Here is a 26,173-nt window from a genome sequence, read left to right on the forward strand (position 1 = left end):
GGGTAGAGTCCAGTCCCTCACTCAGATCTTCAGCCTGACGGGCAGGTCAGCAGGCACCACTCCTGGGCCTAATGGAGCTGGCATCGATTTCCCGGCTTGGGGTGGGGGGGCTGTAACCGGAAACTCCCCTCCCTGGACGCTATATTTAGCATCACAGGACATGAGCGGAAGCATAGCTCACTCCAGAGCCTAGCCAGCTCTGTCCAAATCCTGGGCTGCCTCATCCCTCAGCCTGGTCCCGAGGCCCCTCTGCCTGTTCAGCTCAAGCTAGGCTCCCATTCAGAAAAGGCCCTGACCCCTAGTGCTAGGCGTCTTAGAGAGAGCTACCAGGTGGGAGACCAAAGGGTGTTGTGCCCAGTGGGTGATGCAGGCCTTCCTGAAGGCAGAACATCTGACCCAGTAGGGTCAGGTCAGGGATCCTGAGTCCTCAAGTACACTGGGAACAGCATGAAGGAGAGCACAGGATTTGAAAGGTTTTCCAGAGCAGTTCTGCCCAAAGTCTGCAGAACTTTTCGGGGAGGGGATTTCCATGGGAGGGTCCCTCTCAATGCAAGTGATCACCTTTCACACCTTGAGCATTTTCTGGTCACCATCAGGCAAGGTTGTAGTTCCCAGAGACAGAAGGAGGAGGAGGAGGAAGAGGAAGAGAAAGAGGAGGTTGTCATTACCACTGTGGGGATGACACCTGGACAAGGCAGGTGTTGCCCAGATATTGAATATTCTGCCCTAATATTCGCCAGCTGTTCTGGCCAAGAGGCTCCAGGTCTCACTCACAAAGCGCCTGGATAACTAGGAGAGGCAGACTATAGCTCCCTGCTTTCCAAGGTATGCTGGTGGCATATCCGCCTTGAACCAGTGTATAAGGTGAATCTCGTGTCTTAGCCAGATGGAAGAATCCTCCCCTGGGCTACTGCACCCACAGCTCTGAGCTCAGGAGGAGGGGCAGGTAGGCTGAGTCAGGCAGCCACACAGAAGCCCATCAGAACACCATGGCTCAGCCTGCTGGCCTGTCCTCCTACAGCTGGCTGACAGCAGGAAACAGAGAAGTACACAGGGAAGGGCTGCAGCTTCATGCTAAACTCCCTCACCTTAGCCCCTGCCCCGTTAGTCATCATCCTGACTATTCCGGTGCCTCTCAACAGCACCGCAGCATCACCCCGAACTCCCCTTGCATCCCTCCACGCCACAGCCAGGAACCTTGTGAAAATGTAAGTCATGGTGTGGCACGTCCCAGCCCTGGTCTTTGTGACTTCTCATTGATGTCAGCAGGAAGACTGCAGGATTGCCACCCGCTTTGGTTGGGCTGTCTTGTCCTTACAAGCCCTTGTCAGGTTCTCTCAGCCCCAGAACTTTGGCATGTTTGCTCCTTCTCCTTTCCTTGCTGGCTCTACCTGCTGGGTCTCACAGGGGGCCCCCACCTGGTTTGGACTCTCATGGTTTGCTGGTCTACAGGATACGTCTATGCCATCTTTAGTCAGAGGCCCCGGCGGGTGGACCAGGACTGTGGCTGCCTAGTTCACAGCTTGGCCTAGTGCCTCAGAGGTGGTGAACATAGACAAGCTGGAAACTAAGGTTCTGTGTCCTTTGTGGCCTCCTGTCTCCAGGCAAGAGGGAAGGTGAAGCCGAATTTGCTAAGGGAATGTCTCTTAAAGGATGCAGACCACAGGAAGACTCTGAATATGCACCAATTCCTTATTTGGTGTGGGGGAGGGGAACTCTGTGTGTAGCCAGGCCTGGCTTGTGTCTGCCCAGTCACCTACCCTACCTGCCTGTGGGTTCCCTGGGCTCAGGTTGGAGTGGGAGCACTGTAAGCAGTCAGCCAGGAACGCTGCAAATATGGGGGATGCTGGCTCACCCTTTCAGGCCTACCGCTCCTGCCGGAGATCCTGGACGGCCATTACACAATGGTAGGGCAGGGAAACTGTATCAAGGCTTTTCCATGGCCTGGCTCTCTGTGTAGGCTGCCTGGCACTGCCCAGGAGAGTGGGTAGTACCCCTGACCCACTTTTCTTCTACTGTGCCTACTGTGCCTCTGATTCACCAGTGTCAGAACTTCTCCCTCCCCCAGGAAGTCCTGTTTGGCAGCGACTTGGTCCAGTCAGGGAGACTAGGGAGAGGAGCCTTGGGGAACATGACAACCCAGTTATTGTGGGGTTTTGAAGGGGAGACATCACCAATCACTGAGTGTAACCACTGGCATCGGAAAGGGCCCTGCTGAGTGGAAGAGAGGCAGCTTGTAGACAAAGAATCCTCGGTATTGAAATGTGGAAAGAGGAATGATCACCTAGGAACAGGGTCAAGAAATGGTAGTGGAGGGTTGGGACACCCAGGCCCTGTGACCTGGACTCCCAGACTGTTGGAAAGCCCTCTTTGGGTAGCCCTTTTGACATGGACCACTATCCTTTATGCCCGTTTTCTTAACCCTAAATTTGGACCTCTCTCCGGCACGTTCCTTGAAGATAAGAGAGTCTGGTGATGGCCACCTCAGTTTGGAACTGAGAACAGCCTGCAGGAAGGAGCGTTTGTTGACTGGCTACTCAACCTGTGCGCTTGGAGGAAGGGAGGGCTGAGCACCGGAGGGGAGCAGCGCCCCCTGTAGCCTGCGTGAAAGTGGCAGGAGGCTGCGGAGCTGGGGGCAAAATTCCTCGGGGGAAGGGGGCGCACCAGGAGTTGGGCTCACTCGGGTCCCAGGGCCCCACCCGCTCTGCGTGGAGGCAAAATCCTGATGTGTGCAGCAGGCAGCATCTCCCTTGGGACCAAGAGCAGCGCGAGAGTGGCTGCGCTCTGATGGGAGGGGACCAAGGCAGTGACCTCAGGGGGCGCCCCACTCACTCCCAGACTGTTAACCCGGGCGAGAATTCTGGAGCAGAAAAGGCCCCACCTCAGCGAGCCTGGGCGCAGGAGAAGCCACAGCCCGGTGGCCCCGCGCCCCGCCGCCCCGCGCACAGACCGCACCCTCGCCTCCTTTAAAGCTCGGGGTGCCCCCAGCACCCCCCCACGGCCCCACCCCACCGCGAGGCCCCGCCCCCTCATGCATATGCAGGTGCGCGGGTGACGAATGGGCGAGCGAGCTGTCAGTCTCGTCCCGAACTTGTTGGCTGCGGTGCCGGGAGCGCGGGCGCGCAGAGCCGAGGCCAGGACCCGCCGCCGCCGTCGCCGCCGCCGCCGCCGCCGGGTGGGAGCCGGGCCGGCCGCCGGAGAGCGGCTGCAGTAAGCCGGAGCCGCCGCCTCCCCTGCACGCCCGCCGCGCAGCCCGCGCGCACTGCTCGACCCCGCCCGCGCCGCCTGTGCGGCCGCCGCCGCCTGTGCGCCGCCGGGCTCGGAGGGCGGGCGGGCGGGCGGGCGCTGGAGGCCGGCGCGGCGGCTATAGCGGGCGCGGGCGGCGGCGGCGGCGGCGGGGCCGCGGGCGGGGTCGAGGCGGCGATGCGGGCACGCGGCTGGGGACGCCTGCCTCGGCGGCTGCTGCTGCTGCTGGTTCTGTGCGTGCAGGTGAGCGGGGCGCGCGGCGGCGACGGGCGCGGACGGGGCGCACCGGGCCGGGCCGCTCCTCTCCTCCGGGCTAGGCGGCGCACAAGCGGCCGCGGTCCCGAGCCCTAGGAACGGCGCGCGGGTGGGGGCGGGGCGGAGGCTCGGCGACCCCGGCCCGCGCCTCCCTGCACTCTGCGCTGCCTTATTTTTAGGCGACGCGGCCCATGGGCTATTTCGAGCTGCAGCTGAGCGCGCTGCGGAACGTGAACGGGGAGCTGCTGAGCGGCGCCTGCTGTGACGGCGACGGCCGGACGACGCGCGCGGGGGGCTGCGGCCGCGACGAGTGCGACACGTACGTGCGCGTGTGCCTTAAGGAGTACCAGGCCAAGGTGACGCCCACGGGGCCCTGCAGCTACGGCTACGGCGCCACGCCCGTGCTGGGTGGCAACTCCTTCTACCTGCCGCCGGCGGGCGCTGCGGGGGACCGAGCGCGCGCGCGGTCTCGGACCGGCGGCCACCAGGACCCGGGCCTCGTCGTCATTCCCTTTCAGTTCGCCTGGCCGGTACGTGCGCCCCTCCCCCGCACTCAGCTTCCCTGCGCGCCTCGGCGCCCGCCGCGGTCCCTTCAGCACCTGCGGCCGCGCGGGTGCGGGCCGCGCGCGCCCAGACGGGGCGGGGCCGGCAGGGGGCGCCGCGCCGCGGGCGGGCCTGGGGCGCGTGCTCTTGCGACCAGGTTCGCGCCTGGCCACGTGGGCGCGCGGGGTTCCCGGGGGCCGATAGGCTTGGGGTCGCGGCGCGGCGGGGCGGGGTGGCCAAGGTCCGCGTGCACGGGAGCCCTCGGAGTGTGCCTACGTCGCCCTGCGCGTGTCAGTGCGTGGGGAGGTGCGAGGCGCCTGCGGCCCGGCAGGCTGTGCAGGCATGTGCGCTGCGCGTGCTGGGGCTGGTCCGGGGCAGGCCCTGGCGGAGTCGTCCGGGCCGGCGGCCAGCCTGCTCCTGCCCTGCAGTTTCCTGGATGCCCGGGGGGCACGGACAGGCGCCTGGGACCTGCGCAGGGATGGCCTGATTGTGTGTGTTGGCAGAAGCTGCTACAGATGGAAAGACCCCCCTCCGAAAGGGAAGAGACACTAACTAGGCTCCAAGTTGTAACCCTCTGTGGCACCGCTGTTTGCGGATGTTTTAGTTTGCTTGTGAGTTTCTGGAATTGAGAAGCATCCTGTCTGTTTAGGGGTGGTCAGGTCAGGCAGGAACCCAAGCCTGGGCATGCTAGGAAGAAGGGTGGTGGGGATCCAGCTTTGCGGGAGACAGGTCTCATGCCTATGGTGGAAAGGCCTGGGAGCAGGGAGTCTTGTGGTGTTGCTTTTATTCACTTTCTGGACCTGGCTCGTACCCTTACCTGATTGTCTGCAGGTGTGAAATTAGGTAGGCGCAGAGGTGAATATGGACATAGCCTTGAGAACCAGGTTAAAAACAGCTGGTAAGGGTGGGTCTGGAGGCCTGGGACTAGGGAGTAGAGTGTGGTATCAGGCGATACCCAAGAGCTTTTCCGACCGAGGATTTGCGGTTGGTCCAGCTACCAAGAGCCATGGGAGTGGGTCTATCTGGTGCCTTGGTCCTGACGGAGACTTTCAGTTGGGGGCCAGGCACGGGTGGGTAGGGTTTGCCCTGCTCTCCTCTTGCTTGCGCCCCAGACAACTATTTCTTCCAAGGCCACCCAGCCTGCGCCTCCATCGTTACCTTTCCCTAGGCTCCTGCCCCAAATGTAGGGTACCCTTACCTAACCAGGTATCCTTGACCCTGGGGGCTTTCGATAGGAAGTTTATCCCCCCCCCCCATAAAAAAAGGCAGGGGCAGGCATGGGAGGGGCCTTAGGCAGTTACTATTGGCCCTGCCCCCCCCTCGCCCCCACAACAGCACAGCAGGCAGGTCTGAGCAGAGCCGACAGCCTGTCATCTGCACTTGGGTCCAAGCCAGCATGGCTCCAAATCGCTACCTGAGGATGTGTTTTCTGCTCGAGTTGGCAGCACTGGGTGTGGGGGCAGGGAGAGCCTGGAGGAATGTGGCGGGCCAACGCGTGTCCCTTGTGGCTCTTTGCCCCACTGGCCAGCCGGTTGGTGTGGAACGGGATGGGACAGGCCCTTGCCTTCCTTCGTGTCTTGGTACTTGGTCTTGGGGACGTTTTAACTTTCTGTTCCCAGCTGCTTTCCTCAGACCCCTCAGGGGTAGGCAAGTTACTAGCCTGGATGAAAGTTTGGAGGTTAAAGGGTGTCTTGTGTTTTGGGGGGCAGTTCTGGTTCCCCTTCTCCCATCTTGCTGTATAACCTGGCTGCCGGGCATGGAACTGGTGTTGTGATGCCAGTACCCTGGTATTTCCGCTCTTTGGCAACAGCCCTGCGGCCATGCTGCTTGATTTGCCACGAGTTCATCTCTGTCCCGTAAGCCAGGGTACATTTGGAATCCAGGTGCCCACTGGAGCATTTGGTTCCTGGGGACAGCAAGAACCAGCTGGGACTTGGGTTCCTTGGGTTGGTGGGGGGCCTCGTGGGTCGGTGTGGAAGGTGGAGGAGAGTAAGCACAGGCTTCTCACAGCTCCTCCTGGGCCTGCACTGAGGTAGCTGTGGCTTTGCATCTGCCTCGGAGCCTCTCTGAGTGGATTCTTCGATGTGAAAAGCCTCAGCAAACCCCCTCAGGTTGTGCGTGTGGCAGATGGCCTCAGGAGATGTATGTTTTCCCTGGAGTGGCTCTGGTGCCTGCCTATACCCAGCAGTGGGGAGGCCATGTTCACCACGCATGCTTGAGCTCTGTGGGCTGAGCAGGTGGTTGACAGAGAGGTCTGAGACGCTCGGGAGCTTTCCTTTGGGGTCTGGTGGATGACATATTCAGGAGGTCCCCGTTGGCTAAATTGGTGATCAAGATGGTTGCTGGCCTGTCTAGAGGGGATAGAGCTTGGGAAAGGCTGCCAAAAGAGAAGAGGTCTCTACCACAGGCCTTCTGCCTGACCAGCTTGCCTTTTGAGCCCAGGGTGCAGCCCTCTTCCAGTCTCCTTCCTTGGTGGCAGACCAGTGATGTATCCACCGTCAGAGCTGGAAGACTTGCGGCATGGTAGAGCGTGGGCTCCAGGGTGCTTCTGGGGTCGTGAGTGAGAGAGAGGTGGGCCTGAGGCAGACCTGGTTTCTGAGGCTTGAAGAACCGATGGCAGCAGTTCTGTAACCTGGCTCCCCGCTTTTGAGACGGAGGCAATGCCTTTTGCACTGGGACTCCTGAAGCTAGCTGAGGCTGTAGGATGCCCAGCATGTCTGATAATGAAGTCCCCAATGTAGCTTTGTCCTGCATAAGTCCTTCCTCTCCCCCTACTGGCTGTCCAGCACACAGCCAAATGTGTACTTGAGGGAGGCAAGGCAAGGTGGCCAGGGGAGGACTGTCCCGGTGGGATAGACAGCTGATGAAGGTTGTTATAAGTAGTCACAGAAGAGGGTTGGGACGGATCTGGGAGCATGGACAGAGGAGAGGGCCTGACCCTATCCGACACAGGGCTGTTCTAGAATGTGTGCCTTGCACGTACACCAAAGGACCACGTTGCCCTCTGTGCCTTTGGGATGGGATGGGCACCGGCCTCTTCATCGTAACCCACACTAGGGCATCTGCCTCCCACGGCATCCTTATAAGACCAAGAGTCCTTGGTGGCTGGAGCTAGGGACAGGTGGTACTTTGTTCTGTACCTGACCATCTCCCTCATATGTTTAGTGTCTTGGTCAAGGCCACATAGTATGCAGTATAGTCTTTCCACAGCCAGCAACATGGGGACCCTGTGAGGCAGAAAGTGCTAACCTGGAGGATTCAGACATGGAAGTGGATGGGGCCTTTGACCCTGGCCCCACAGGAGTGAATAGAAAACAGAGCTGTCGTGTGATGGGAAGGGGTGGATGCTGTGCGTGTGGGTTGACAGGAAAGGTGCTGTCATGGTGGCTGGACGGAATGGGAAATAGGCCAGGCCTCTGGGAGATCCCGGGGATCCAGGCAAAGGCCTGAATTCGTAGTCCCTGTCTCTACATCCCAAGCTGGATGTCACATATCCATCCTGATCCTGGGATAGCTGCAGTAGACCGTGAGGCATGTTAGGGGCCACACTGGCTGCTTCCCTCTTCACAGTGGGACCCTGGGTTTTACAGCAGTGTGAGTGGCGCACCTAGACTAGGCCCTGGCTAGTCTCTGATGTGGGGTGCGCCTGTCCAAGCTCGGGCATGGGTTAGCCTACTGTTTCTTCCTGTGGTCCAGAGACCTGGAGCCTAAGAGGGTTATCCCTTGGGTGACAATGGTGACTGAGGCCTACGGCCTACACTTCTCCAAAGCTCTGGTTTCAGGAAATGTGTCTTGTGCTTAGCACTCTGGACATTGGCAGCAAGTGTTTAGCGCTGTCAGGGGCCAAGACAGGCAGCTAGAATACCTGAGGCCGAGCTGCTGAGTCCCCTGGCTATGGGGCCAGGGGACACACCTGGTCCTCTGTCTGCCTTTCCTGTGTTTCTCTGCTGTCCTTTTAGCTCTGTCTGAGCGCTAGGTGAGGGGGTTACAGTTAGACTTGGAGTTTGACCAGCCGATGATGGACTTGGCTGGGGGTGTGTCTGGGGCCAGGTTTTGGGAAGAGGCTGTCAGGCAGGTGGCCCAGGAGGCCTGCCCTAGGAGGAGGGGCCAGGATTTTCTCCCTGCTTCTGGGGAACCTTGGGCAGGTGGTAGCTCTCTGTCTCTCCCAGACACCCCCCCCCCCCAAAGAGCCCCGAGATCCTAAAGGATCCAGCCCAGTTGCCTTCGTCCCTCTGTCAACTGTAGGGTTTGGCTTCCCAGGCAGGGATGCACACGGCCATTTGTAGTGAGGGATAGGGCACTGGAAGCTGGGGGAAGGGAGGTGCTGGGGGGCCACTGAGGCAGGTGGGGAGAAGCCACAGGTGCCGCCTGCCTGCTGGCTCAGGTTCTCCCTGGATGACTTCCTACCATCCAGGTGTAGGGAGCCCAGCTGGCGGGCGACAGGCCCTCTCAGGCGGCAGGCGGGCCGTGTCCCTGCGGGAGCAGGTAACCGGAGCCCTGTGCTCGGGCTGAGGTGGTGGTAACCCTACCTGTGTGGCTGGCGTGGGTTTCCTGGGAGTGTTCCTGGATCATCCGAAGCGCAGGTGTGTGCAGGGAATCTTACGCCTGCCCTGTGGCTCTGCCATTGCCTCTGTACCTAGCTGGTGGGCTTGGCCAGTAGCAGTGCTGGCGGTGGCCTCAGGTCCAGCCTGGCCTTGTTCTCTGACAGCCCATCAGCTTCTTGTTCCTGTGCTGCACCAGAGCAAGTGTAACAGCTGATAGCCTCAGATCTTACTGGCCACTTGTTTTGATGGGAACCAGTGGTGATTCCACGCTGGGGGTCTCGTGCCCTGTGCTATGGCCCTCTCCATTCTCATTTCTCACTCTCTCTTGGCCCCGCTTGGCCTCCTTTCTGGCTCCTCCTCTTCTTCTTCCTCCTCTTCCTCCTCTTCCTCTACCTCCTTCTCCTCCTCCTCTTCCTCTTCTTCCTCTACCTCCTCCTCTTCCTCTTCTTCTTCCTCCTCTTCTTTGTAGTGCTTCCCCCCTTGGGCTATAGCCTATTTCTCCTGGGGCTATATGACCTAGGCCTGTCCCTCACTTTCTCTGGCTCCATCTGTTGATACAGGGACTGTAGGCAGGTCTGCACTCTAATGAGTGGGCGGGTAAAGGACTGGAGGGGCAGGGAAGGGACTGAGGACCCCGCAGTTAGGATGGTGTGTAGGGAGCGCTGGATAGGCTCTGCACCCAGGCAGGTGAGGTACACACTGGGGATTTCTTAGGCTTCTGCGGATAGGGCTGTGCTTGCTGAGGGGGGTGGGGAAGAAGAGCAGTTAGGGTGGGAACAGGGAGCAGGAGAACCAGGGTGAGGATTTAAGAAGGATTTAGATGGTTTTAAGAAACCTGGTAGTGAGCCGGGCGGTGGTGGTGCACGCCTTTAATCTCAGCACTTGGGAGGCAGAGGCAGGTGAATTTCTGAGTTCAAGGCCAGCCTGGTCTACAGAGTGAGTACCAGGACAGCCAGGGCTACACAGAGAAACCCTGTCTCGAAAAAACCCAAAAAAAAAAGAAAAGAAAAAAAAGAAACCTGGTAGTGGCTTCATGGAACCAGGGGACCAATGACCCTCTACTTTTGGCTTTGCTCGTGTGGCATGGCCTATGTCTGACGATGGGTGCTCAGAGGAGGTACAAGAGTAGGAAGTGAGAGTGTTCATGCTGAGGTGCCAACAGACAGGGAAAGGACAGGCTCTCCTAACCCGAGGCCCGTGAGGCTGGGTATGGCAGGGGGTGTGGTAAGTTCTAGAAAACCTAGGGCTTAGCCCATGTTAGATGGGGCTCCAGTGAGTCTGGGGGCAAGGTTCTGAAAGCTGAAGAATGGCCGGTGACTCTGAGCCATCCAGGAAAGCCCGAGATTTTTCTCAGCATAGTCAAGCTGCAGAGGAAGGGGTGCCTGAGGTCATGGTGGGCTCAGGCCACCCTCTCACGGGGCGGGTCTTATGTTGCCAAGGTAACAGCTCACAGCAGCGCTCATCACCATGGCCTGGGGCAGGAGGGACAGATGGTAAGGGCTGGGCCATGATTGTGGACTGAGGCTGTGCCCAGCACAGCACCTCTTGAGCCTCAGTATCCCCCACCTGTGCAGCGAGACCTTCCTGACCCCTGTCCTGAGGTGATAGTTAGGAGACTGACTGTGTGCTCTCTGCTGTTGTTTCTGTTGGGTAAGCACCTCCACGAGACTGGTAGAGCGACTGTTGAGCAGCCAGAGGATCTGCCCTCTCAGGTGGGCTTAGGAAGTATATAGCACCAGGTAGTTTTCAACCTCAGCTCGGACCTCAGTGAAGTGCAGGGATATATTCCCAGTGGAAGTGCTCTGCTCACGGATGCCGGCACCCCTCCCTTCACCCTCTGCTGACTTCAGGAGCTTGCACAGGGTGGAGCTGAACTGGGCCTTGGGGACCCCAAGAGCAAGGAGCCAAACAGCCAGGGATAATCTTTCACTTACGAGTTGGGATATGTGGGGTCTGTAGAGATGGGCCAGTGCTGGGGACGTGGGTGGGACGGGGTGGGCGGGTACCACAGAGCCATGGAGCAGAGCTCTCTGCTAGGCCTGAGCAGCCCGGAGCCACACAGGCCAGGGGCATGCACCCTGCCCCCATCCTGAATAACAGCAGGTGGGAGGGAGCCTCAGGCACCTGACCTGTTCTCCTCTGTGTCTACAGCGTTCTTTTACCCTCATCGTGGAGGCCTGGGACTGGGACAATGACACCACTCCAGATGGTGAGTATGCCTTGTACTGGGGGAAGTGGGTGGGTGGAGGGAGGCTGCCAGCAAGAATTTCTGGTCCCCTGGGCCAGAGTGCTTGTGGCCAGGTCCAAGGCCCTCTGTCTGCTGAGGGCAATGGCTTATGTGGCTGAAAGGTCTTATTCTGTGAAAGGAGCTCTCCACACCTGTGGCTTCGCAGAGCTGCTCATTCTGTTCCTTAACTTCTGGTGTCTTCAGTGCAGCCTTCTGAGGCCCATGTTGGTGACACCATGGAATGGGATACCCTCAAGTGGCTCTCTGGCTTTGTGGTGTTTTTCTCTATCTTAGAAGCTTGAGGGTCACCACTTCAAAGCTGGCTGTTCTGTGTGCAGTCTGTGTATGTGGCGGGGGGGGGGGGGGGTTTATCTCAGCCTTTGGGTGGAGAGGCAGAGGTTTTCTGTGGACAAATGGCGAAAGCTCCTTGAGCAGAGTACAAAGGCCCAGAGACAGGATCAATGCTAGCATTTGAGGTTCTGGGTGGAGTTCTTGTGATTGGGGGATGAAGCAGTCAGTAAGGCTCAGTTCAGGTCCTGGGCCAGGGAGGATGCTGGCCTCTTCCAGGGCATGTATTGCCCTGGCTGCGTGTGGACAAGAGTTTGCAAGGCCAAAAAGGAGTCCCTCAAAGAGGATGCTGTGTGCATCAGGACAAAGAGGCTGAACTAGGCAGCGTGAGGGGCGAGGCGTTCTGGCTGATCTCGAACGGTAGAGGCACAGGGTCGCTGATGGATTAGACCCGATCAAATGTAACCCTTGAGACTGATGACCTTCATCGTCAGAATTCATCCCAGTGAATCCCAGAAACCCAGGCCCAGTGATGTCGCTAAGAATGGGTGAGCAGGGAGCTCAGGAGTAGGGGGCCAGCCAGGGTCCAAGGAAGACAATCAGGAGCCTTAACAAAAGCACAGAGCTCACTGGGAGAGCTCCACCCCAAGGCACTGAGTGCCCAGCTGGGCCTGTACTAATACAACAGGAATAAAAGGTAGAGCAGGAGGACTCTGTGACCGGCTGCCACAGGAAACCCCAAACAGCAGTGGCGGGTGCCATGCACCTGCTCGGTTAGCCTGCTTCAGGGCACTGGGAGGCCCAGCTATGGGACAGTCCAGCCTGGCAGAACAGGAAGGAGAGAATGGTGTGGTCCATGGCTAGCGTGTGGTGCCCGTGAGTGTGGAAGGAAGCTTAGGGTGTATCGCCCTCCTGACCTCATCTTTGTGAGGAGGAAGCAGGAATGGCAGCTTACAGGGTCCTAGTGAGAGCTTCTGCCCAGCCTTCTCATGGGGGCCTAGACTGCATCCCCTCTGCCCCTGGCTCCTGCAGGGGTGGCAGCCTCCTCTGCCTAGCTTCCCTGTTGCCCCTGAAGCTGCCTGGTAGAGCCCATGTGGCACTGACTCCTGGGGGACTGCCGGGGAGCCGCTGCCTCCGGCTAGGCTAACTCGGCTGCTCCCCAAGAGGAGCTGCTGATTGAGCGGGTGTCGCACGCTGGCATGATCAACCCCGAGGACCGCTGGAAGAGCCTGCACTTCAGCGGCCACGTGGCACACCTGGAGCTGCAGATCCGAGTACGCTGTGACGAGAACTACTACAGTGCCACCTGCAACAAGTTCTGCCGGCCCCGGAACGACTTCTTCGGCCACTACACCTGCGACCAGTACGGCAATAAGGCCTGCTTAGATGGCTGGATGGGCAAGGAATGCAAAGAAGGTGAGGGGTCTGTCTCCCAGTGTGGGGATGGGAATGGGCACGGGGCAGGGCTAGCAGGCTGGCTGCAGCCGTGCCTCTCTCTGCCCCTCTGTTCCAGCCGTGTGTAAACAAGGATGTAATTTGCTCCACGGGGGATGCACTGAGCCTGGGGAGTGCAGGTGAGCACCATGCCTGCCCTTCCCTTCTTCACCCGAGCTGCTGTCAAGCCTGCAGCAGCTGGGGCACCCTGTGGGCTTTAGTAGGCCATGGAGTATGTGCTTCATGCCAGGTGTCCGCCACACAGGAAGTCAGAAGCTAGAGAGCTGGACTGGAACCCTGCCCTTACAAAGCATGTGGCCACTAAGGGGGCAGTGCTGTCCTGAGCATGTGGCATGTCTCGTGACAGTTTCTCCGTGGGACAGCTAGAAAGGGACAAGGGAGGGTGGCCAGGTAGTCACATCACCAAGAAGCAGAGGCTAAGGGGTGTGTGTGCACGTGCGTGCATTTGTACACTTGTGTGCGTGCACGCATGTGCAAGCGTGTGGGTGCGTGTGCACATGCGTTTGTGCGCATGCAAGCCCGTGTGTGTGTGCGTTTGTGCATATTTGTGTACATGCACGTGTGCACAAGTGTTTGTGCACATGCAAGTGTGTGTGTATGTGTGTGGTGAGCATGTGTGTAATGTGTGTATGTGGCGTGCATGCATGCATATATGTATGAACACTATATAAATGTGAGGAGTCTGTGCCCAGTAGGTCACGGTGGTGTGCTAGTGGGAGAGACTGACATGATTCTGCAGAGAGAGGCTTTGGGGAAAAGGGGCCCTCTCGAGAGAGGCTGCGGGGACACACACAGTGTGGCTCTGAGGAAGAAGGGATATGGGAAAGCGATGGGCCAGTGGGGTGGAGGGTGGGCTGGACCTGCAGACATTCTCAGGAGCAGGGATTTGATGATGAGTTTGATACAGGAGTGAGAGTGTGTGGTCAAGCAAACCTGCTAGCTTGACTCACTAACCCGTGGAGCTGTGGTGACTGAGGTAGAGATGGCTGTGGGAGGGGCAAGTTAGTGTGTGCAGCACGGGGGTGCATTGGACAGGCCTGGCTTAAGGCAACACAGCGTGTGGCAGCCAGGTATGTTTACAGTCCACGGTCAGGGACAGGGGGCCATCTTGCAGCCTAGAGTAGCATAGGAGCCATTGGGTCTCGTGAAGTATTATGGAGGTGAGATCAAGTTAGTGGGGTTGAGGACAGAGAGGGGCAAAGGTTGACACCTCAGGGTATGTGAGTTGGGGAGTTGGCCTGGGGGGTAGAGGGTGGAGGAAAGGGTTGGAGGTGAGTGTCTCAGGCTGGGAGAGGCACAGCAGTAGGCCCGCCAAGCCCCTCCTGCCATCCTGTTCTCGCTGTCCCTAGGTGCCCTCTGAGCAATGGGTATGCCTCGTGTGTGTTTTCAGATGAGGACAGTGAGGCACATGTACTGTTTGGTCTGGAGGGGATGGCCAGGGAGTGGGGTCTTGAGATGTGCTGGGGGCGGGGCTATGGTGTCATTGCCCTGGGTGGTGACAGGCTCAGCAGCTAGGCTGGTCCCTGGGCAGAAAGAGATGGATGTGCAGTGGAGACGTCCCAGGTGCCACTTGCACACTGGTTTCAGACAGGCTTGGCAGGACTCAAGGTAGCGAGAGGAGGAGTACCTGGCTAGCTTCTTGCTCCAGGAGCCACATCCTAGGAGGGGGGTGGGGATGGGATAGGCAGCAGAAATTGTCCATGTGGATAGCTCTCTGCCCGGCATAGTCTTACACAGCCTGGCTCTGAGCAGTGTGCTGGAACTGGGTGTGGCTTCTGGGCAGAGGCACCCCACTAGTGGTAAACACAGGAGCCTACCGTGTGGGTCAAGGTGTATTACGTTATCTTGTGGGCTGTACCAGCATCCACTGTGGTCATTGCTGGAGGGAGATGAAAGACGGGTTGACTTCCCTGCAGTGCAGGACGGCTGCGGGTAGGCACACAGACAGGAACACTGGGGAAGAAAGCAAGGGTAGGGGGCAGTAGGTGAGTGCCACCCGCCTCTCCCTGAGCTGGAGGGTGAGGCCAAATGGCCTCCTGCTGTCCAAAGCTCAGGTTTCAGCAGAGGACACCCCTCCCCAACCGGATGCTACTGCGGAGATGGCTGCGCTTTCCTGCCACCCTCCCCAGGCCCTGGAAAGCTGGCAGGAAAGCCACAAGGTGGGGTCTGGTGTGGGATGGCCCGCCCAGGGCGGAGAACCTGCCCATGGGACTCACAGGGCCTGGGCTCAAAGCTAGCCTTGGTGTTCCTTGGTGGGTGATCCAAGGCTGGTCACTGCCCAGTCTCGACTCCCCGTATCACCTGGAGAGAAGACACCCAAGTAGACATGGGAGGCCAGACCTGCCTTGGACGTTCTGGGCTGGATCCTAGAACCAGCCTCAGTTTCCCTATGTGAGCCTGGGTGAGCCGGGCTGATAACTGCCTGTGTGCGTGGCTCCAGAGCAGCTCAGGAAGGGCTGTGGTTTTTCCTTCTATAAAAATAACTCCTGTGGCGGGTGTCAGCGTGGAAGTGACGTGGCCTGCACGTCATTCCTGCCCCACAGGACCTTAGCCTTTAAGGAAGGGGCCCCCAGAGTCTTGTCCAGGACCCAGAGGGCAGCTCACTGGAGCCCTGTACTCTCTCACCTGCTGGCTCTGTGCTGGCCACCTACTTAGATCAAGAGTGACTCCCCAGAGGCAACACTAATCCACAGTGTGGTCAGAGTCAGGGTTTAAGATTATGGCCTCTGATGAGATCTTCGGATCTACATTTTGGGCTCAGCCCCACTCGGTGTGGCCCTCCCATAGGGCTGGCTAGGCAGACCATGGGTTGCACTTTCCTAGGAGTCAGAGAAGCATCTGCCCTTGAGTAGCAATGAGGATATGGGCGGCACCCAAGGTCACAGAGCCCTTGGACCGGGCAGGGTAGCCAGGATCTCTCCTGATGCCTCTTCATCCTTCTCAGATCCCGGTTGCTGCTGTGTCCCCAGCAGCACCTGGTGAGCAGCACCTGGCACTAAACCCTTGGGCCTCCCCCGGCTGGGCCTTCCTTCCAGGCGCCTGCTTGTGGGGCCTGGCTCAGAGCTGAGTCCTAGAATAGCTCAGGGGGGAGTGACGGGACAGCTGGACAGACCATCTCGGCCAGTGGCCGGGAATGCCCGTGACAGCGAGACTGGCCAGCGAGCCATAACCCCTGCTTAGTTCAGAGCTGTTCTCCAGGGCCAAGACCCGGTAGGGGTGGCCTGCACTTCTGTGCCTGCCTCCTGTACCCCTTACCCATCTGCCCAGCTCACGACCTCGTTGCTCGGTCCCCCAGGTGCAACTACGGCTGGCAGGGCAAGTTCTGTGACGAATGTGTCCCCTACCCTGGCTGCGTGCATGGCAGCTGTGTGGAGCCCTGGCACTGTGACTGTGAGACCAACTGGGGTGGCCTGCTCTGTGACAAAGGTAGATGGTGGTCAGTGGGCAGGGCTAGGCCATAGCTCTGAAGCTGGGCCCATCCCTGAGAGCCCTACCCTTGTGCCCAGACCTGAACTACTGTGGCAGCCACCACCCCTGTGTCAACGGGGGTACCTGTATCAACGCTGAGCCTGACCAATACCTCTGCGCCTGTCCAGATGGCTACTTGGGCAAGAACTGCGAGCGGGGTACGTTGGAATGCTGTCTCTCAGGGAGCCTGGCTGAGCCCGTTTTTCACTGCCTCGTACAGTGGGCCATGAACTCTGAGTACCCCCATGAACTCTGAGTCTGGTGTACTTGGGGAGGAGTGCTTGAGTTCTGTGGGCATCAATCCACGCATACTCTGGTTCTGCAGCTGAGCACGCCTGTGCCTCCAACCCGTGTGCCAACGGGGGCTCTTGCCACGAAGTGCCGTCTGGCTTTGAGTGCCACTGTCCATCGGGATGGAGTGGACCCACCTGTGCGCTCGGTGAGTGTCTGGGGGCTTCACAAGGTAGGAGTGGGCAGCACTTTGGGGTGTGGACACAGCGGTTGAATCCACGGCACAGCGGACACCCTGGCCAAACGACAGTTGGTTCTTGCTGCTTTTACATGGGACTGTGCCTCCCTGCTGCAGACTGAGACCCCCGTGTACTGCGTGTGTCCCTACTCGACGGCTATGCAGTTACCCTCATCGTGTTCCATGCCCTCTGTCCGTGGGTCTCGGCTAACTAGACATGATCCCACATTGACTGGCCAAGGCCTGTACCCGTTGACTTCGACCTCCCATTTGCTGGCCACACCTTTACCCTTCTCTCTCTCTCTCTCTACACCCCACCCCCTCCCGCAGACATCGATGAGTGCGCCTCTAATCCATGTGCAGCGGGTGGCACCTGTGTGGATCAGGTGGACGGCTTCGAGTGCATCTGCCCGGAGCAGTGGGTGGGGGCTACTTGCCAGCTGGGTAAGGGCTCCCTGGGGGCTGTCTGTGCATGGGTTGTATGCTGTGCATGCGGCTGTGGCTGCTGCTGCTGGCACTGCTGGGGCTGCGGGTGCCAGGTGCAGGGCCCAGTGGGTGAGTGGGGCCCGAGCCCCACAGCTCCCTTGTCTCATTCACAGACGCCAATGAGTGTGAAGGGAAGCCGTGCCTTAATGCTTTTTCTTGCAAAAACCTGATTGGCGGCTATTACTGTGATTGCCTCCCGGGCTGGAAGGGCAGCAACTGCCACATCAGTCAGTATGGGTGGGCGGCGCAGGTGGGTGGGGCTGGGGAGCACAGAGGGCTCCACTGACCCCACCCGCGTGCCCTTCTGCCTCTAGACATCAACGATTGCCATGGACAGTGTCAGCACGGGGGCACCTGCAAGGTAAGGAGGCTGCCACATGGCCCGCCAAGTCTGGGAGTGTGGAGGGTGGCTGGAGGGGATCGGGGGTGGGGTTGTCCAAGGCTTGCTCACCCACCCACCTGTCCACACACCTAGGACCTGGTAAATGGGTACCAGTGTGTGTGCCCACGGGGCTTTGGAGGCCGTCACTGCGAGTTGGAGTACGACAAGTGTGCCAGCAGCCCCTGCAGTCGGGGTGGCATCTGCGAGGACCTGGTGGATGGCTTCCGCTGCCACTGCCCGAGGGGCCTCTCTGGGCTGCACTGTGAGGTAGTAACTGAGAGGGGCTTTTGTGGGAGCTACCTCACACTGTGCTGGGAACGCTATCTGGGTGGGTCCTCTGCATCTCCAAAGCCAAGCTTGCTCCTTGTCTCAGCAATCTTACATGCTTCACTCCCTCTATGGGACCACACAGAGGGGAAGCTTGCAAGAAGACCCCTAAAGGCAGAATCATGTATTTGATGACATGGGGTCATCATGGATCAAGGGTGGGCCTGGGGAGAAGCAGGTGACTTTTCTCAGGGCTGTTACCCTGACCCCTATTGGATGGTCTCCCTTGTCCTGAGCTAAACATGGTTTCGCTCTGGCCCTGTGGACTTCTTAGTGGCCTGTGGCAGAGGCCTGGCTTTGGGTCCCTGGAATACAGTGGTGACGGCTGTAGGAAGGACCTCTCTTGGCTCTGAGGGCAGCCTGGCAACATGGGGGTCAGAAGCTGGCCTTCCTGCCGGCAGGAGGAGCCAAGGCCGGATGCTGTCTGTGGGAGCCAGAGGAAGCTTGGCTGCTGTGGAGGCGAGGGCGGCAGGAGGGGGCTGGTGGCCCACAGGTGTTTCCGTCCAGCTGATGGTGCTCGGACATTCTCGGGTGGGCGGGAGCTTCAAGCTCAGCTTGGCACTGCCGGGTCTGAGGCAGAGAGGCCTGGTTGTCTATGCTAAACAGTGCTTCTGTGTAGAGCTAGACACTCACAAATGCCCTTTAAAACCTGCAGGTGGACACAGATCTCTGTGAACCAAGCCCCTGCCTCAATGGTGCTCGCTGCTACAACCTTGAGGGTGACTACTACTGCGCCTGCCCAGAAGACTTTGGTGGCAAGAATTGCTCCGTGCCCAGGGAGACGTGCCCTGGAGGGGCATGTAGAGGTGAGGGATGCAGCCCTTCAGGCAGGGTGGGTACCCAGGTGGAGATGGGTCCGATCCCTGTCCATCTCTTTCCCACAGTGGTCGACGGCTGCGGGTTCGAGGCAGGGTCCAGGGCACGTGGTGTTGCGCCCTCTGGCATATGTGGCCCTCACGGGCACTGTGTCAGCCTGCCTGGGGGAAACTTCTCCTGCATCTGTGACAGCGGCTTCACAGGCACTTACTGCCATGAGAGTGAGTGGTGTGCAGAGTTGGTGGGGTGGGGCAAGCCGGCCAGCCACAGCGACAGCTCACCTAACCTCTTCCGCAGACATCGACGACTGCATGGGCCAGCCCTGCCACAACGGGGGCACGTGCATTGACGAAGTGGATTCCTTCCGCTGCTTCTGCCCCAGTGGCTGGGAAGGCGAGCTCTGTGATATCAGTGAGTCTGCACCCCCCACCTTACCTGGACTGCCCCCCTGGCTAAGGCCTGGCTCCACCCCTGTGTCCTACTCAGCACTGCGTGCATGGGCCTGAAGTCATGGGGTGGAATCCCAGGCTCCCATGTGCTTGGGCCCAGCTCTTGCTCTTCTCCGTGAAGCCCTCCCCAGCGCCGGTGACCCCCGCTGACCGGCGTCCTCCCCCCAGATCCCAACGACTGCCTCCCCGACCCCTGCCACAGCCACGGCCGCTGCTATGACCTGGTCAATGACTTCTACTGTGCTTGTAACGATGGCTGGAAGGGCAAGACCTGCCACTCACGTAAGTGCCTGGGGTCCCTGCAAACGAGTGGAGGGGCTGCCTGCCAGGACCCTGCTGTGGTCAGTGCATCCCACCCACTGAGCGGCCGCGTGCTTGCAGGTGAGTTCCAGTGTGACGCCTACACCTGCAGCAACGGTGGCACATGCTATGACAGCGGCGACACCTTTCGCTGCGCGTGCCCTCCAGGCTGGAAGGGCAGCACCTGCACCATCGGTAAGCACCCTACCCAAGCCCTAGGCTGCCTGCCCCAGCCATGTTGGGGTCTACCCAGACATCACACGAAGTCCTCTCTCCCTCCTTGCAGCCAAGAACAGCAGCTGTGTGCCCAATCCCTGTGTGAACGGAGGCACCTGTGTGGGCAGCGGAGACTCTTTCTCCTGCATCTGCCGGGATGGCTGGGAGGGCCGCACCTGCACACATAGTGAGCTGGAGGGGCTTCAGGTGGGGGAGGCCTGTGGGTTCTGCTTAACCTCACTCGGTTCCCCATCCCCTCCTCCAACTTCCTTCTCCTTCGCCTACCCACCTCACACCCAGAGACCTGCTCTGCCATTTTGTAATTAATTCAGCCCCTACACCAGACCTGCAGGGTCCTTCCACCTCCCCTGATCCACCACTCTGCAGTCTACGGCTGCTGCTAAGACACGGGTCCCATTCCAACTATAGCCCCCACTCCCAGTGGCTTCCCTTGGGGTCCTAGGCCTTCCTGGCACTTCTCCTCTGGCCGTGCCAGGCTGGTATGGTGGACAGGATGGTGTCTACCCGCGAGCCTCAGACACAAAGATGTGCTGCAAAGTGTGCTGGGCAAGTGTGTGCGAAAATAACCACCCTGTCTTTCCCCTTAACTTCAGACACCAACGACTGCAACCCTCTGCCCTGGTGAGTGGCGACCCAGGAGGCTGGTGGGGGGCAGGGTCCATCATGGGGGACCCCTTATGGCCACCCTCTCCCTTGCAGCTATAACGGAGGCATCTGTGTTGACGGCGTCAACTGGTTCCGCTGCGAGTGTGCGCCTGGCTTTGCGGGTCCTGACTGCCGTATCAGTAAGCAGCCTAGGTGGATAGAAGGGGGCTGGGGTTTGCTTAGGGCTCTCTCCTGACAGCCTCAGTGTCAAGAGCTGGGGCATATAAACATCCATCTCCTCGTAAATGAGGTGGCCACAGCTCTCTCTTGCCTCCCATTTGCATGTCTGTGTCCTATGGACGCCTAGTTCCTTCCTGAAGAGCCAGTTGCATCTTGGGAAGAGGGTGGACTGCTCATACTCTGACTGTGAGGATGTCTCTGTGGATGTAGCCACCTCAGAGAGTAGAGCACAGAGCTCCCTGCATGCGCACAGCCCAGAGGCAGTAGAGGAGAGTAAGGGCCTGAGGGTTAGAAGGCTTCAGGCTGGCAAAGTGACAACCTAGGTAGCTGTGGGTCAGGTGGCCTGAGGTACAACCTTCCAGCTACCCCCCCCCCCCCCGCCTTGCTCACACGCTGGTCCCTGTGTGGGGTGCACAGCCCTCAGAACACAGCCGCTCTCCTTGCAGACATCGATGAGTGCCAGTCCAACCCCTGTGCCTATGGAGCCACGTGCGTGGATGAGATCAATGGGTACCGCTGTAGCTGCCCACCAGGTCGTTCTGGACCCAGATGCCAGGAAGGTAGGCTGACTGTGGTCGTGGTCAGGGCGTGGACCACATCCACCCTCCAGAGTTTGGATACTCTGTTTGAGCCTCCTCCTTCTCACCACAGTGGTCATATTCACAAGACCCTGCTGGTCCCGGGGCGTGTCCTTCCCGCACGGGAGTTCCTGGGTAGAGGACTGCAACAGCTGCCGCTGCCTGGATGGCCACCGGGATTGCAGCAAGGTGGGGCAGCTCCTCCTCCACCCCTCTTGCACTCTGACCCTGAGTCATCTGAGCCTTTAGGCTTACTCAGCTATCGACTGGTACAGGGGTGGGGGTGTAGGTTGATAAGGCTACCCACTTCTGAGGGCTATCCTAGAGCAATGAACTGGGAGGGTTCTTGGGCCTGCCTCTCTTCTCGGTCCATTCCCGGGCTCTGCTTAGCTTTCTATTTTGACAGAAAGTCCTTTCTGGAGTGGAGTTTTGCCTGCCTCCCTCAAGCCCCTAGGTGGTAGAGACACTGGCTTGAAACTTACTGACTGGTTCATGTCTTATCTCTGTGGGCTGCCTGTGCCTGACCATGCCTCTCATTCCCATGTGTCTCCTGGGCATGTCTCTTCCAGGTATGGTGTGGACGGAAGCCTTGCCTGCTGTCTGGTCAGCCCAGCACTCTGAGTGCCCAGTGCCCACCAGGGCAGCAATGCCGGGAGAAAGCCGTGGGTCAGTGCTTGCAGCCACCCTGTGAAAACTGGGGGGAGTGTACGGCGGAGGAACCTCTGGCACCCAGCACCCCCTGCCTGCCACGGACCACCCATTTGGACAACAACTGTGCTCGTCTCACGCTGCGTTTCAATCGTGACCAAGTGCCTCAGGTGAGTGATCCCGGGGGACCCGGGATTCCCAGGCATACGCCTAGAATGATAGTCTGCTCATGGCTCAGCTCATGTAGGTCCAGAAGCCCATGGTTATGGAGAGAAATGGCCACCAGTGGGCTCACACGAGAAAGCACTGAGCCTAGATGTTGTTGGGCGAAAGAGAGAGAGAGAGAGAGAGAGAGAGAGAGAGAGAGAGAGAGATCGTTCAGTCTGGGCTGCTGACATACTGCCGGGGTGCTGGCAGCCACTCTACTTCGGATTACCATTTAAAGGATAGTTCGAGTTTCTGATGTGTCCCATCCTCATTCTCTGGGTGTTTCGAACTAGCCTGCCCATTCCCCAGAACAGAGGAGCTTGGAACTCATGATGCTTGTTCGCCAACTCCTACTTCCTCCAAGCTCCTCCCATTGCCTCAGACAGACTGGGTCAGGAGCAGGGTAGGCTCCCACTATTCCTCTTCTGCTCCCAGGATGGAGCCCCCCATTAGCAGAGAGATGAGTGGCCTCAGATCATGGCCCTCGGCCCCGCTAACCTGTTGCTTGCCTGCCCAGGGCACCACAGTGGGCGCTATCTGCTCTGGAATCCGAGCCTTGCCTGCCACCAGGGCAGCGGCACGAGACCGCCTCCTGCTGCTGCTCTGTGATCGCTCATCCTCAGGGGCCAGTGCCGTGGAGGTGGCTGTGGTGAGTGTGGGCGGGGACCCATCCTGAACAGGCCTCTAAACCCTCAGTGGCTGTGACAGTCTAGCATCTTTCGAGACAGTGGCAGACTTGAGGACGGGAGGCATTTACACAGTGAAATGCAGACCCGGGGATTTGGCATCCCTCTGGGCACCTTCCCAGCTGAGTGGGGCTGGATGGGAAGCTGTATCCACATGGACCGCACCAGGAGGGTAGGGCCACAGCTGTAAGAGAAGACCACCACGCTTTTCAGGTGGTCACTGACAGTCCATGGGGTCAGCTGCTTGGTGGGAAGGCAACAAGGATGTGAGTTTGTATTTTATCGTGAGGAATGTTCTAGAGCCCAGTGGGACTAACAGGGAGATTGTTGTGGTGAGGCAGTGCTGGCTGTGTGTTACGGAAGGTAGGGTTGGACGGAGGCATTGACAGGTCCAGGGCAGAGATGACAGGATGGGTACCAGGCTAGTTATTGGGAAATAGGTTTCATACGTGGCATGAACCAGTGACTTCCAGGACTCCTGGCTCAGCCGTACAGCACATGTCACTCCTTTTGCCTGGCTTCTGAAGCCGTGGATATTGGCTCTTGGAGAGATCCCCGCCTGGCATGTGTGGAAGGAGCGTAGGAGAGGATGCTCTGGACCTCTCAGATGTGGATCTCTGAAAGTGGTAGCCATGGAGGTCAGGGTGAGGGCAGACCACCTAGGTCAGGCAGGGTGGAGGTTAGCAAAAGGGAGGGGAGGGCAGAAGATCAAGGTAGCCTTGTGACATGTGGTGATGGCAGGGTGCAGTATTCAGAGAGAGGGGAGAAGAGAAGATGGCTTGGGTGCAGGCTGGATGCCAGCACAGAGTTGTGGGGCTGGTATTGTTTGTGTAGCTCTTCAGGCACAGATCTGGGGGCTGAGTGAACTGAGAAAGGCCAGCGGTCCCCATACAGGATGCAGGGGTTTGACAGTGGGTATGCCGCTACATCAAGATCTAGCTTCACCGGAGCTCCCCATTTCTTGGTCTCAAAGCCCTTTGAGGTCCTTGCCACGTGTAGCGCAGCCCTGATTCAGCTCTACCCATGGCAGCCCTCTGTACATCTGGCTAGGACCTGATCAGGGTTTGGCTAGTAGCTAGGACAGGCTCCTGGGATGTAGGAAGAGTCCCTTTGGACTGTCCCCCAGTATCATCCCCTGCCACAGTCTTTCAGCCCTGCAAGGGACCTGCCTGACAGCAGCCTGATCCAGAGCACAGCCCACGCCATCGTGGCTGCCATCACTCAGAGAGGAAATAGCTCACTGCTGCTGGCTGTCACCGAGGTCAAGGTGGAAACAGTTGTTATGGGTGGCTCTTCCACAGGTAAGCTGGGGTGGTGGGGGCTCCCAGACTCGAGACCAGTGGGAATCTGCAGTTGCTCAGAGGGGTGAGGTGTCTGCTGCCACCTAGCTCCATTCTAGAAACCAGAGTCCCTGCTTGTCCTGTATGGGCACGGCAGGAAGTGTTTACCTCCTCTCCTTCTACCCAGGTCTGCTGGTGCCTGTGCTGTGCAGCGTGTTCAGCGTCCTGTGGCTCGCCTGTGTGGTTATCTGCGTGTGGTGGACACGAAAGCGCAGGAAAGAACGTGAAAGGAGCCGGCTACCACGGGATGAGAGCGCCAACAACCAGTGGGCCCCGCTCAATCCCATCCGTAACCCCATTGAGCGGCCCAGCAGCAGCGGTCTGGGAACTGGGGGCCACAAGGACGTACTCTATCAGTGCAAGAACTTCACGCCGCCGCCCCGCAGGGCAGGCGAGGCACTGCCCGGGCCAGCTGGCCACGGGCCTGGTGGGGAGGACGAGGAGGATGAGGAGCTGAGCCGTGGAGATGGGGACTCCCCAGAGGCAGAGAAGTTCCTCTCACACAAATTCACCAAAGACCCCAGCTGCTCCCTGGGAAGGCCAGCCTGCTGGGCTCCAGGGCCCAAAGTGGACAACCGCGCCGTCAGAAGCACCAAGGATGTACGCTGTGCTGGCAGGGAGTAGCCCAGGCTAGCACCCAGAACCCTTGCCTGCCGGCACCACGCTGCCTGCCGGACCACAGGAGGCCAAGGCCGTGTGCATAGTTTCTTTATTTTGTGTAAAAAACAAAACCAAAAAAAACAAAAAACAAATGTTTATTTTTTACGTTTCTTTAACCTTGTATAAATTATTCAATGGCTGTCGGGCGGAAAACAGCGGAGTATTCTCGGATCATTGCTATTTTTGTAAAGTTTCCGTGTCCGCACGCACTGTGGCAGGAGAGCAGGGCGTGTTTTGTGTTCTCACCAAATCGTATAATGTTTGTTACCACAGGCTGTCGCTGTTTACAGAATCTTCTTTTTTATTCCTCATTTGGGTTTCTCTCTAGCTCAAGGCCCAAAAGCCCATGAGACCCGTGGGCTGGGCCGTGGCTTTCAGTGTGGCCTGTGGCTCTCAGTGGGACCTGTGACTGACAGTATGGCCTGAGGCTGTCAGTGGGACTGTGGCTGTTGTCTTAGCTGTAGCTCTCAGTGGGACCTGTGGCAATTGGCCTGGCCTATGGCTGTCAGTGGGACCTGTGGCTGTTGGGAACATCTGTGGCCATTGGCTTGTGGCTTGGCTGTCAGTGGCACTGGCTGCTGGGCTGGCATGCTGTCAGTGGGACCCATGGTGGCCCGTGTGATGCTGGTTACCATAGCTGTTGGTGGTGCCTGTGGTTGTCAGTGGGGTCGGGGGTCACTGGTGTGGCCTAAGGCCGGCAAGCAAACCTGGCCCATGCCTCAGCTAGCCCCTCCAGCCTGCCGTCCTTGCTTCCTCCTGCCCAGAACTCTCCAGAGATCTCCAACTGTGCTTTCAGAAGTGCCCTTCCCAACTGCTCGGTTTCCCTCCCGGGACGGCGGCAGTATAGAAGCTTGTGACAAGTGCCTTCACACAGACCCCCTCCCAGCTGTCAGCGTTTGCCGTGGGCACCAGGCCGCTGCCCACCTGCCGGCCCCGGCCACCCTCCTTGTGAAAGTGCATTTCTGTAAATATGTACATATTAAATGAATCACTCTGTATATTTGATTTAATAACTTAAACGTTTTGGCCTCCATGTTCTTTGGATGCTGTTCCTTTTCTCTATGTGCAGTTGGGACATAGGCAGAGGTGGGACATGGCCTGGGTGTGGGGCCATGTTGATGTGGCATCTTAGAGGTCAGGTGGGTCTGTCGACCTTGGGGAAGTGGGTGACTTGGGCCTCAGGTGCTGCTGGAGTCCTGTAGTAGATGACACCTGCTTAGTGGAACCTTCCTGGGGAATAGGGATTGTGGGTGCCTGGCCTCCTACCTCTAAACATAGGTAAGAAACGGGGCTTTATGAAGTAGACGCTGCTCAGCACTGATGCACTCGCAGACTCTAAGGGACCGCATGTTTGAGAGAAGGAAGCCCAGGGATGCCATCGACTTCTGGCCAGCGTCCTCTTGTCTTCGTATCTAATGTGGGAACTAAGGAATAAGCAATGATGACCTCGGGGCTTGGTGTTGAGAGCCAATCCTGCCAGCTTGTGCACAGGCTGTTTGCCCCCTCGGGCAGAGACTGGCAGAAGGCAAAGAGCAAAGCCAGAGTCCATAGCTCCGAGGAGCAGAAAGATTGCTTGGCTGTTGAGAGGAGGGGGTTCTCACCATATTTCTTGCTGGGTAAAAAGCTCGTCTGGCTCCTGCCACGGTTGTTTCCGGGGATGCCCTGTGCCCTGTTCTCTGTACTGCAGTGTATATGACGAGTCTCCACGGTACTGCTATCTTCCCAGCCTCTCCAGAG

General features: G+C 58.8%; 1 protein-coding gene across 2 annotated transcripts; it reads left to right on the forward strand.

Moving 5' to 3' along the window:
* Window positions 1-3,365: 3,365 nt before the first annotated feature.
* On the forward strand, window positions 3,366-25,434 carry Jag2 (jagged canonical Notch ligand 2). Of its 2 annotated transcripts, XM_076920986.1 has the most exons (26): window positions 3,366-3,489; window positions 3,681-4,031; window positions 10,740-10,797; window positions 12,268-12,519; window positions 12,617-12,677; window positions 15,854-15,984; window positions 16,065-16,184; window positions 16,352-16,465; window positions 16,826-16,939; window positions 17,095-17,208; window positions 17,296-17,342; window positions 17,457-17,630; window positions 18,346-18,496; window positions 18,575-18,727; window positions 18,804-18,917; window positions 19,124-19,237; window positions 19,337-19,450; window positions 19,542-19,658; window positions 20,086-20,113; window positions 20,192-20,277; window positions 20,764-20,877; window positions 20,969-21,084; window positions 21,465-21,713; window positions 22,268-22,399; window positions 23,581-23,737; window positions 23,904-25,434. In XM_076920986.1, exons 1-26 carry the CDS (start codon window positions 3,424-3,426, stop codon window positions 24,398-24,400), a joined length of 3,744 nt encoding a protein of 1,247 aa, XP_076777101.1. In that variant the 5' UTR covers window positions 3,366-3,423; the 3' UTR covers window positions 24,401-25,434. The 2 variants fall into 2 exon arrangements, with proteins under 2 accessions (XP_076777101.1, XP_076777102.1); XM_076920987.1 differs by lacking the exon at window positions 17,095-17,208.
* The last annotated feature ends 739 nt before the right edge of the window (window positions 25,435-26,173 follow it).

Source organism: Arvicanthis niloticus, chromosome 23 (genome assembly GCF_011762505.2).
Source record: "Arvicanthis niloticus isolate mArvNil1 chromosome 23, mArvNil1.pat.X, whole genome shotgun sequence".
NCBI lineage: Eukaryota > Metazoa > Chordata > Mammalia > Rodentia > Muridae > Arvicanthis > Arvicanthis niloticus.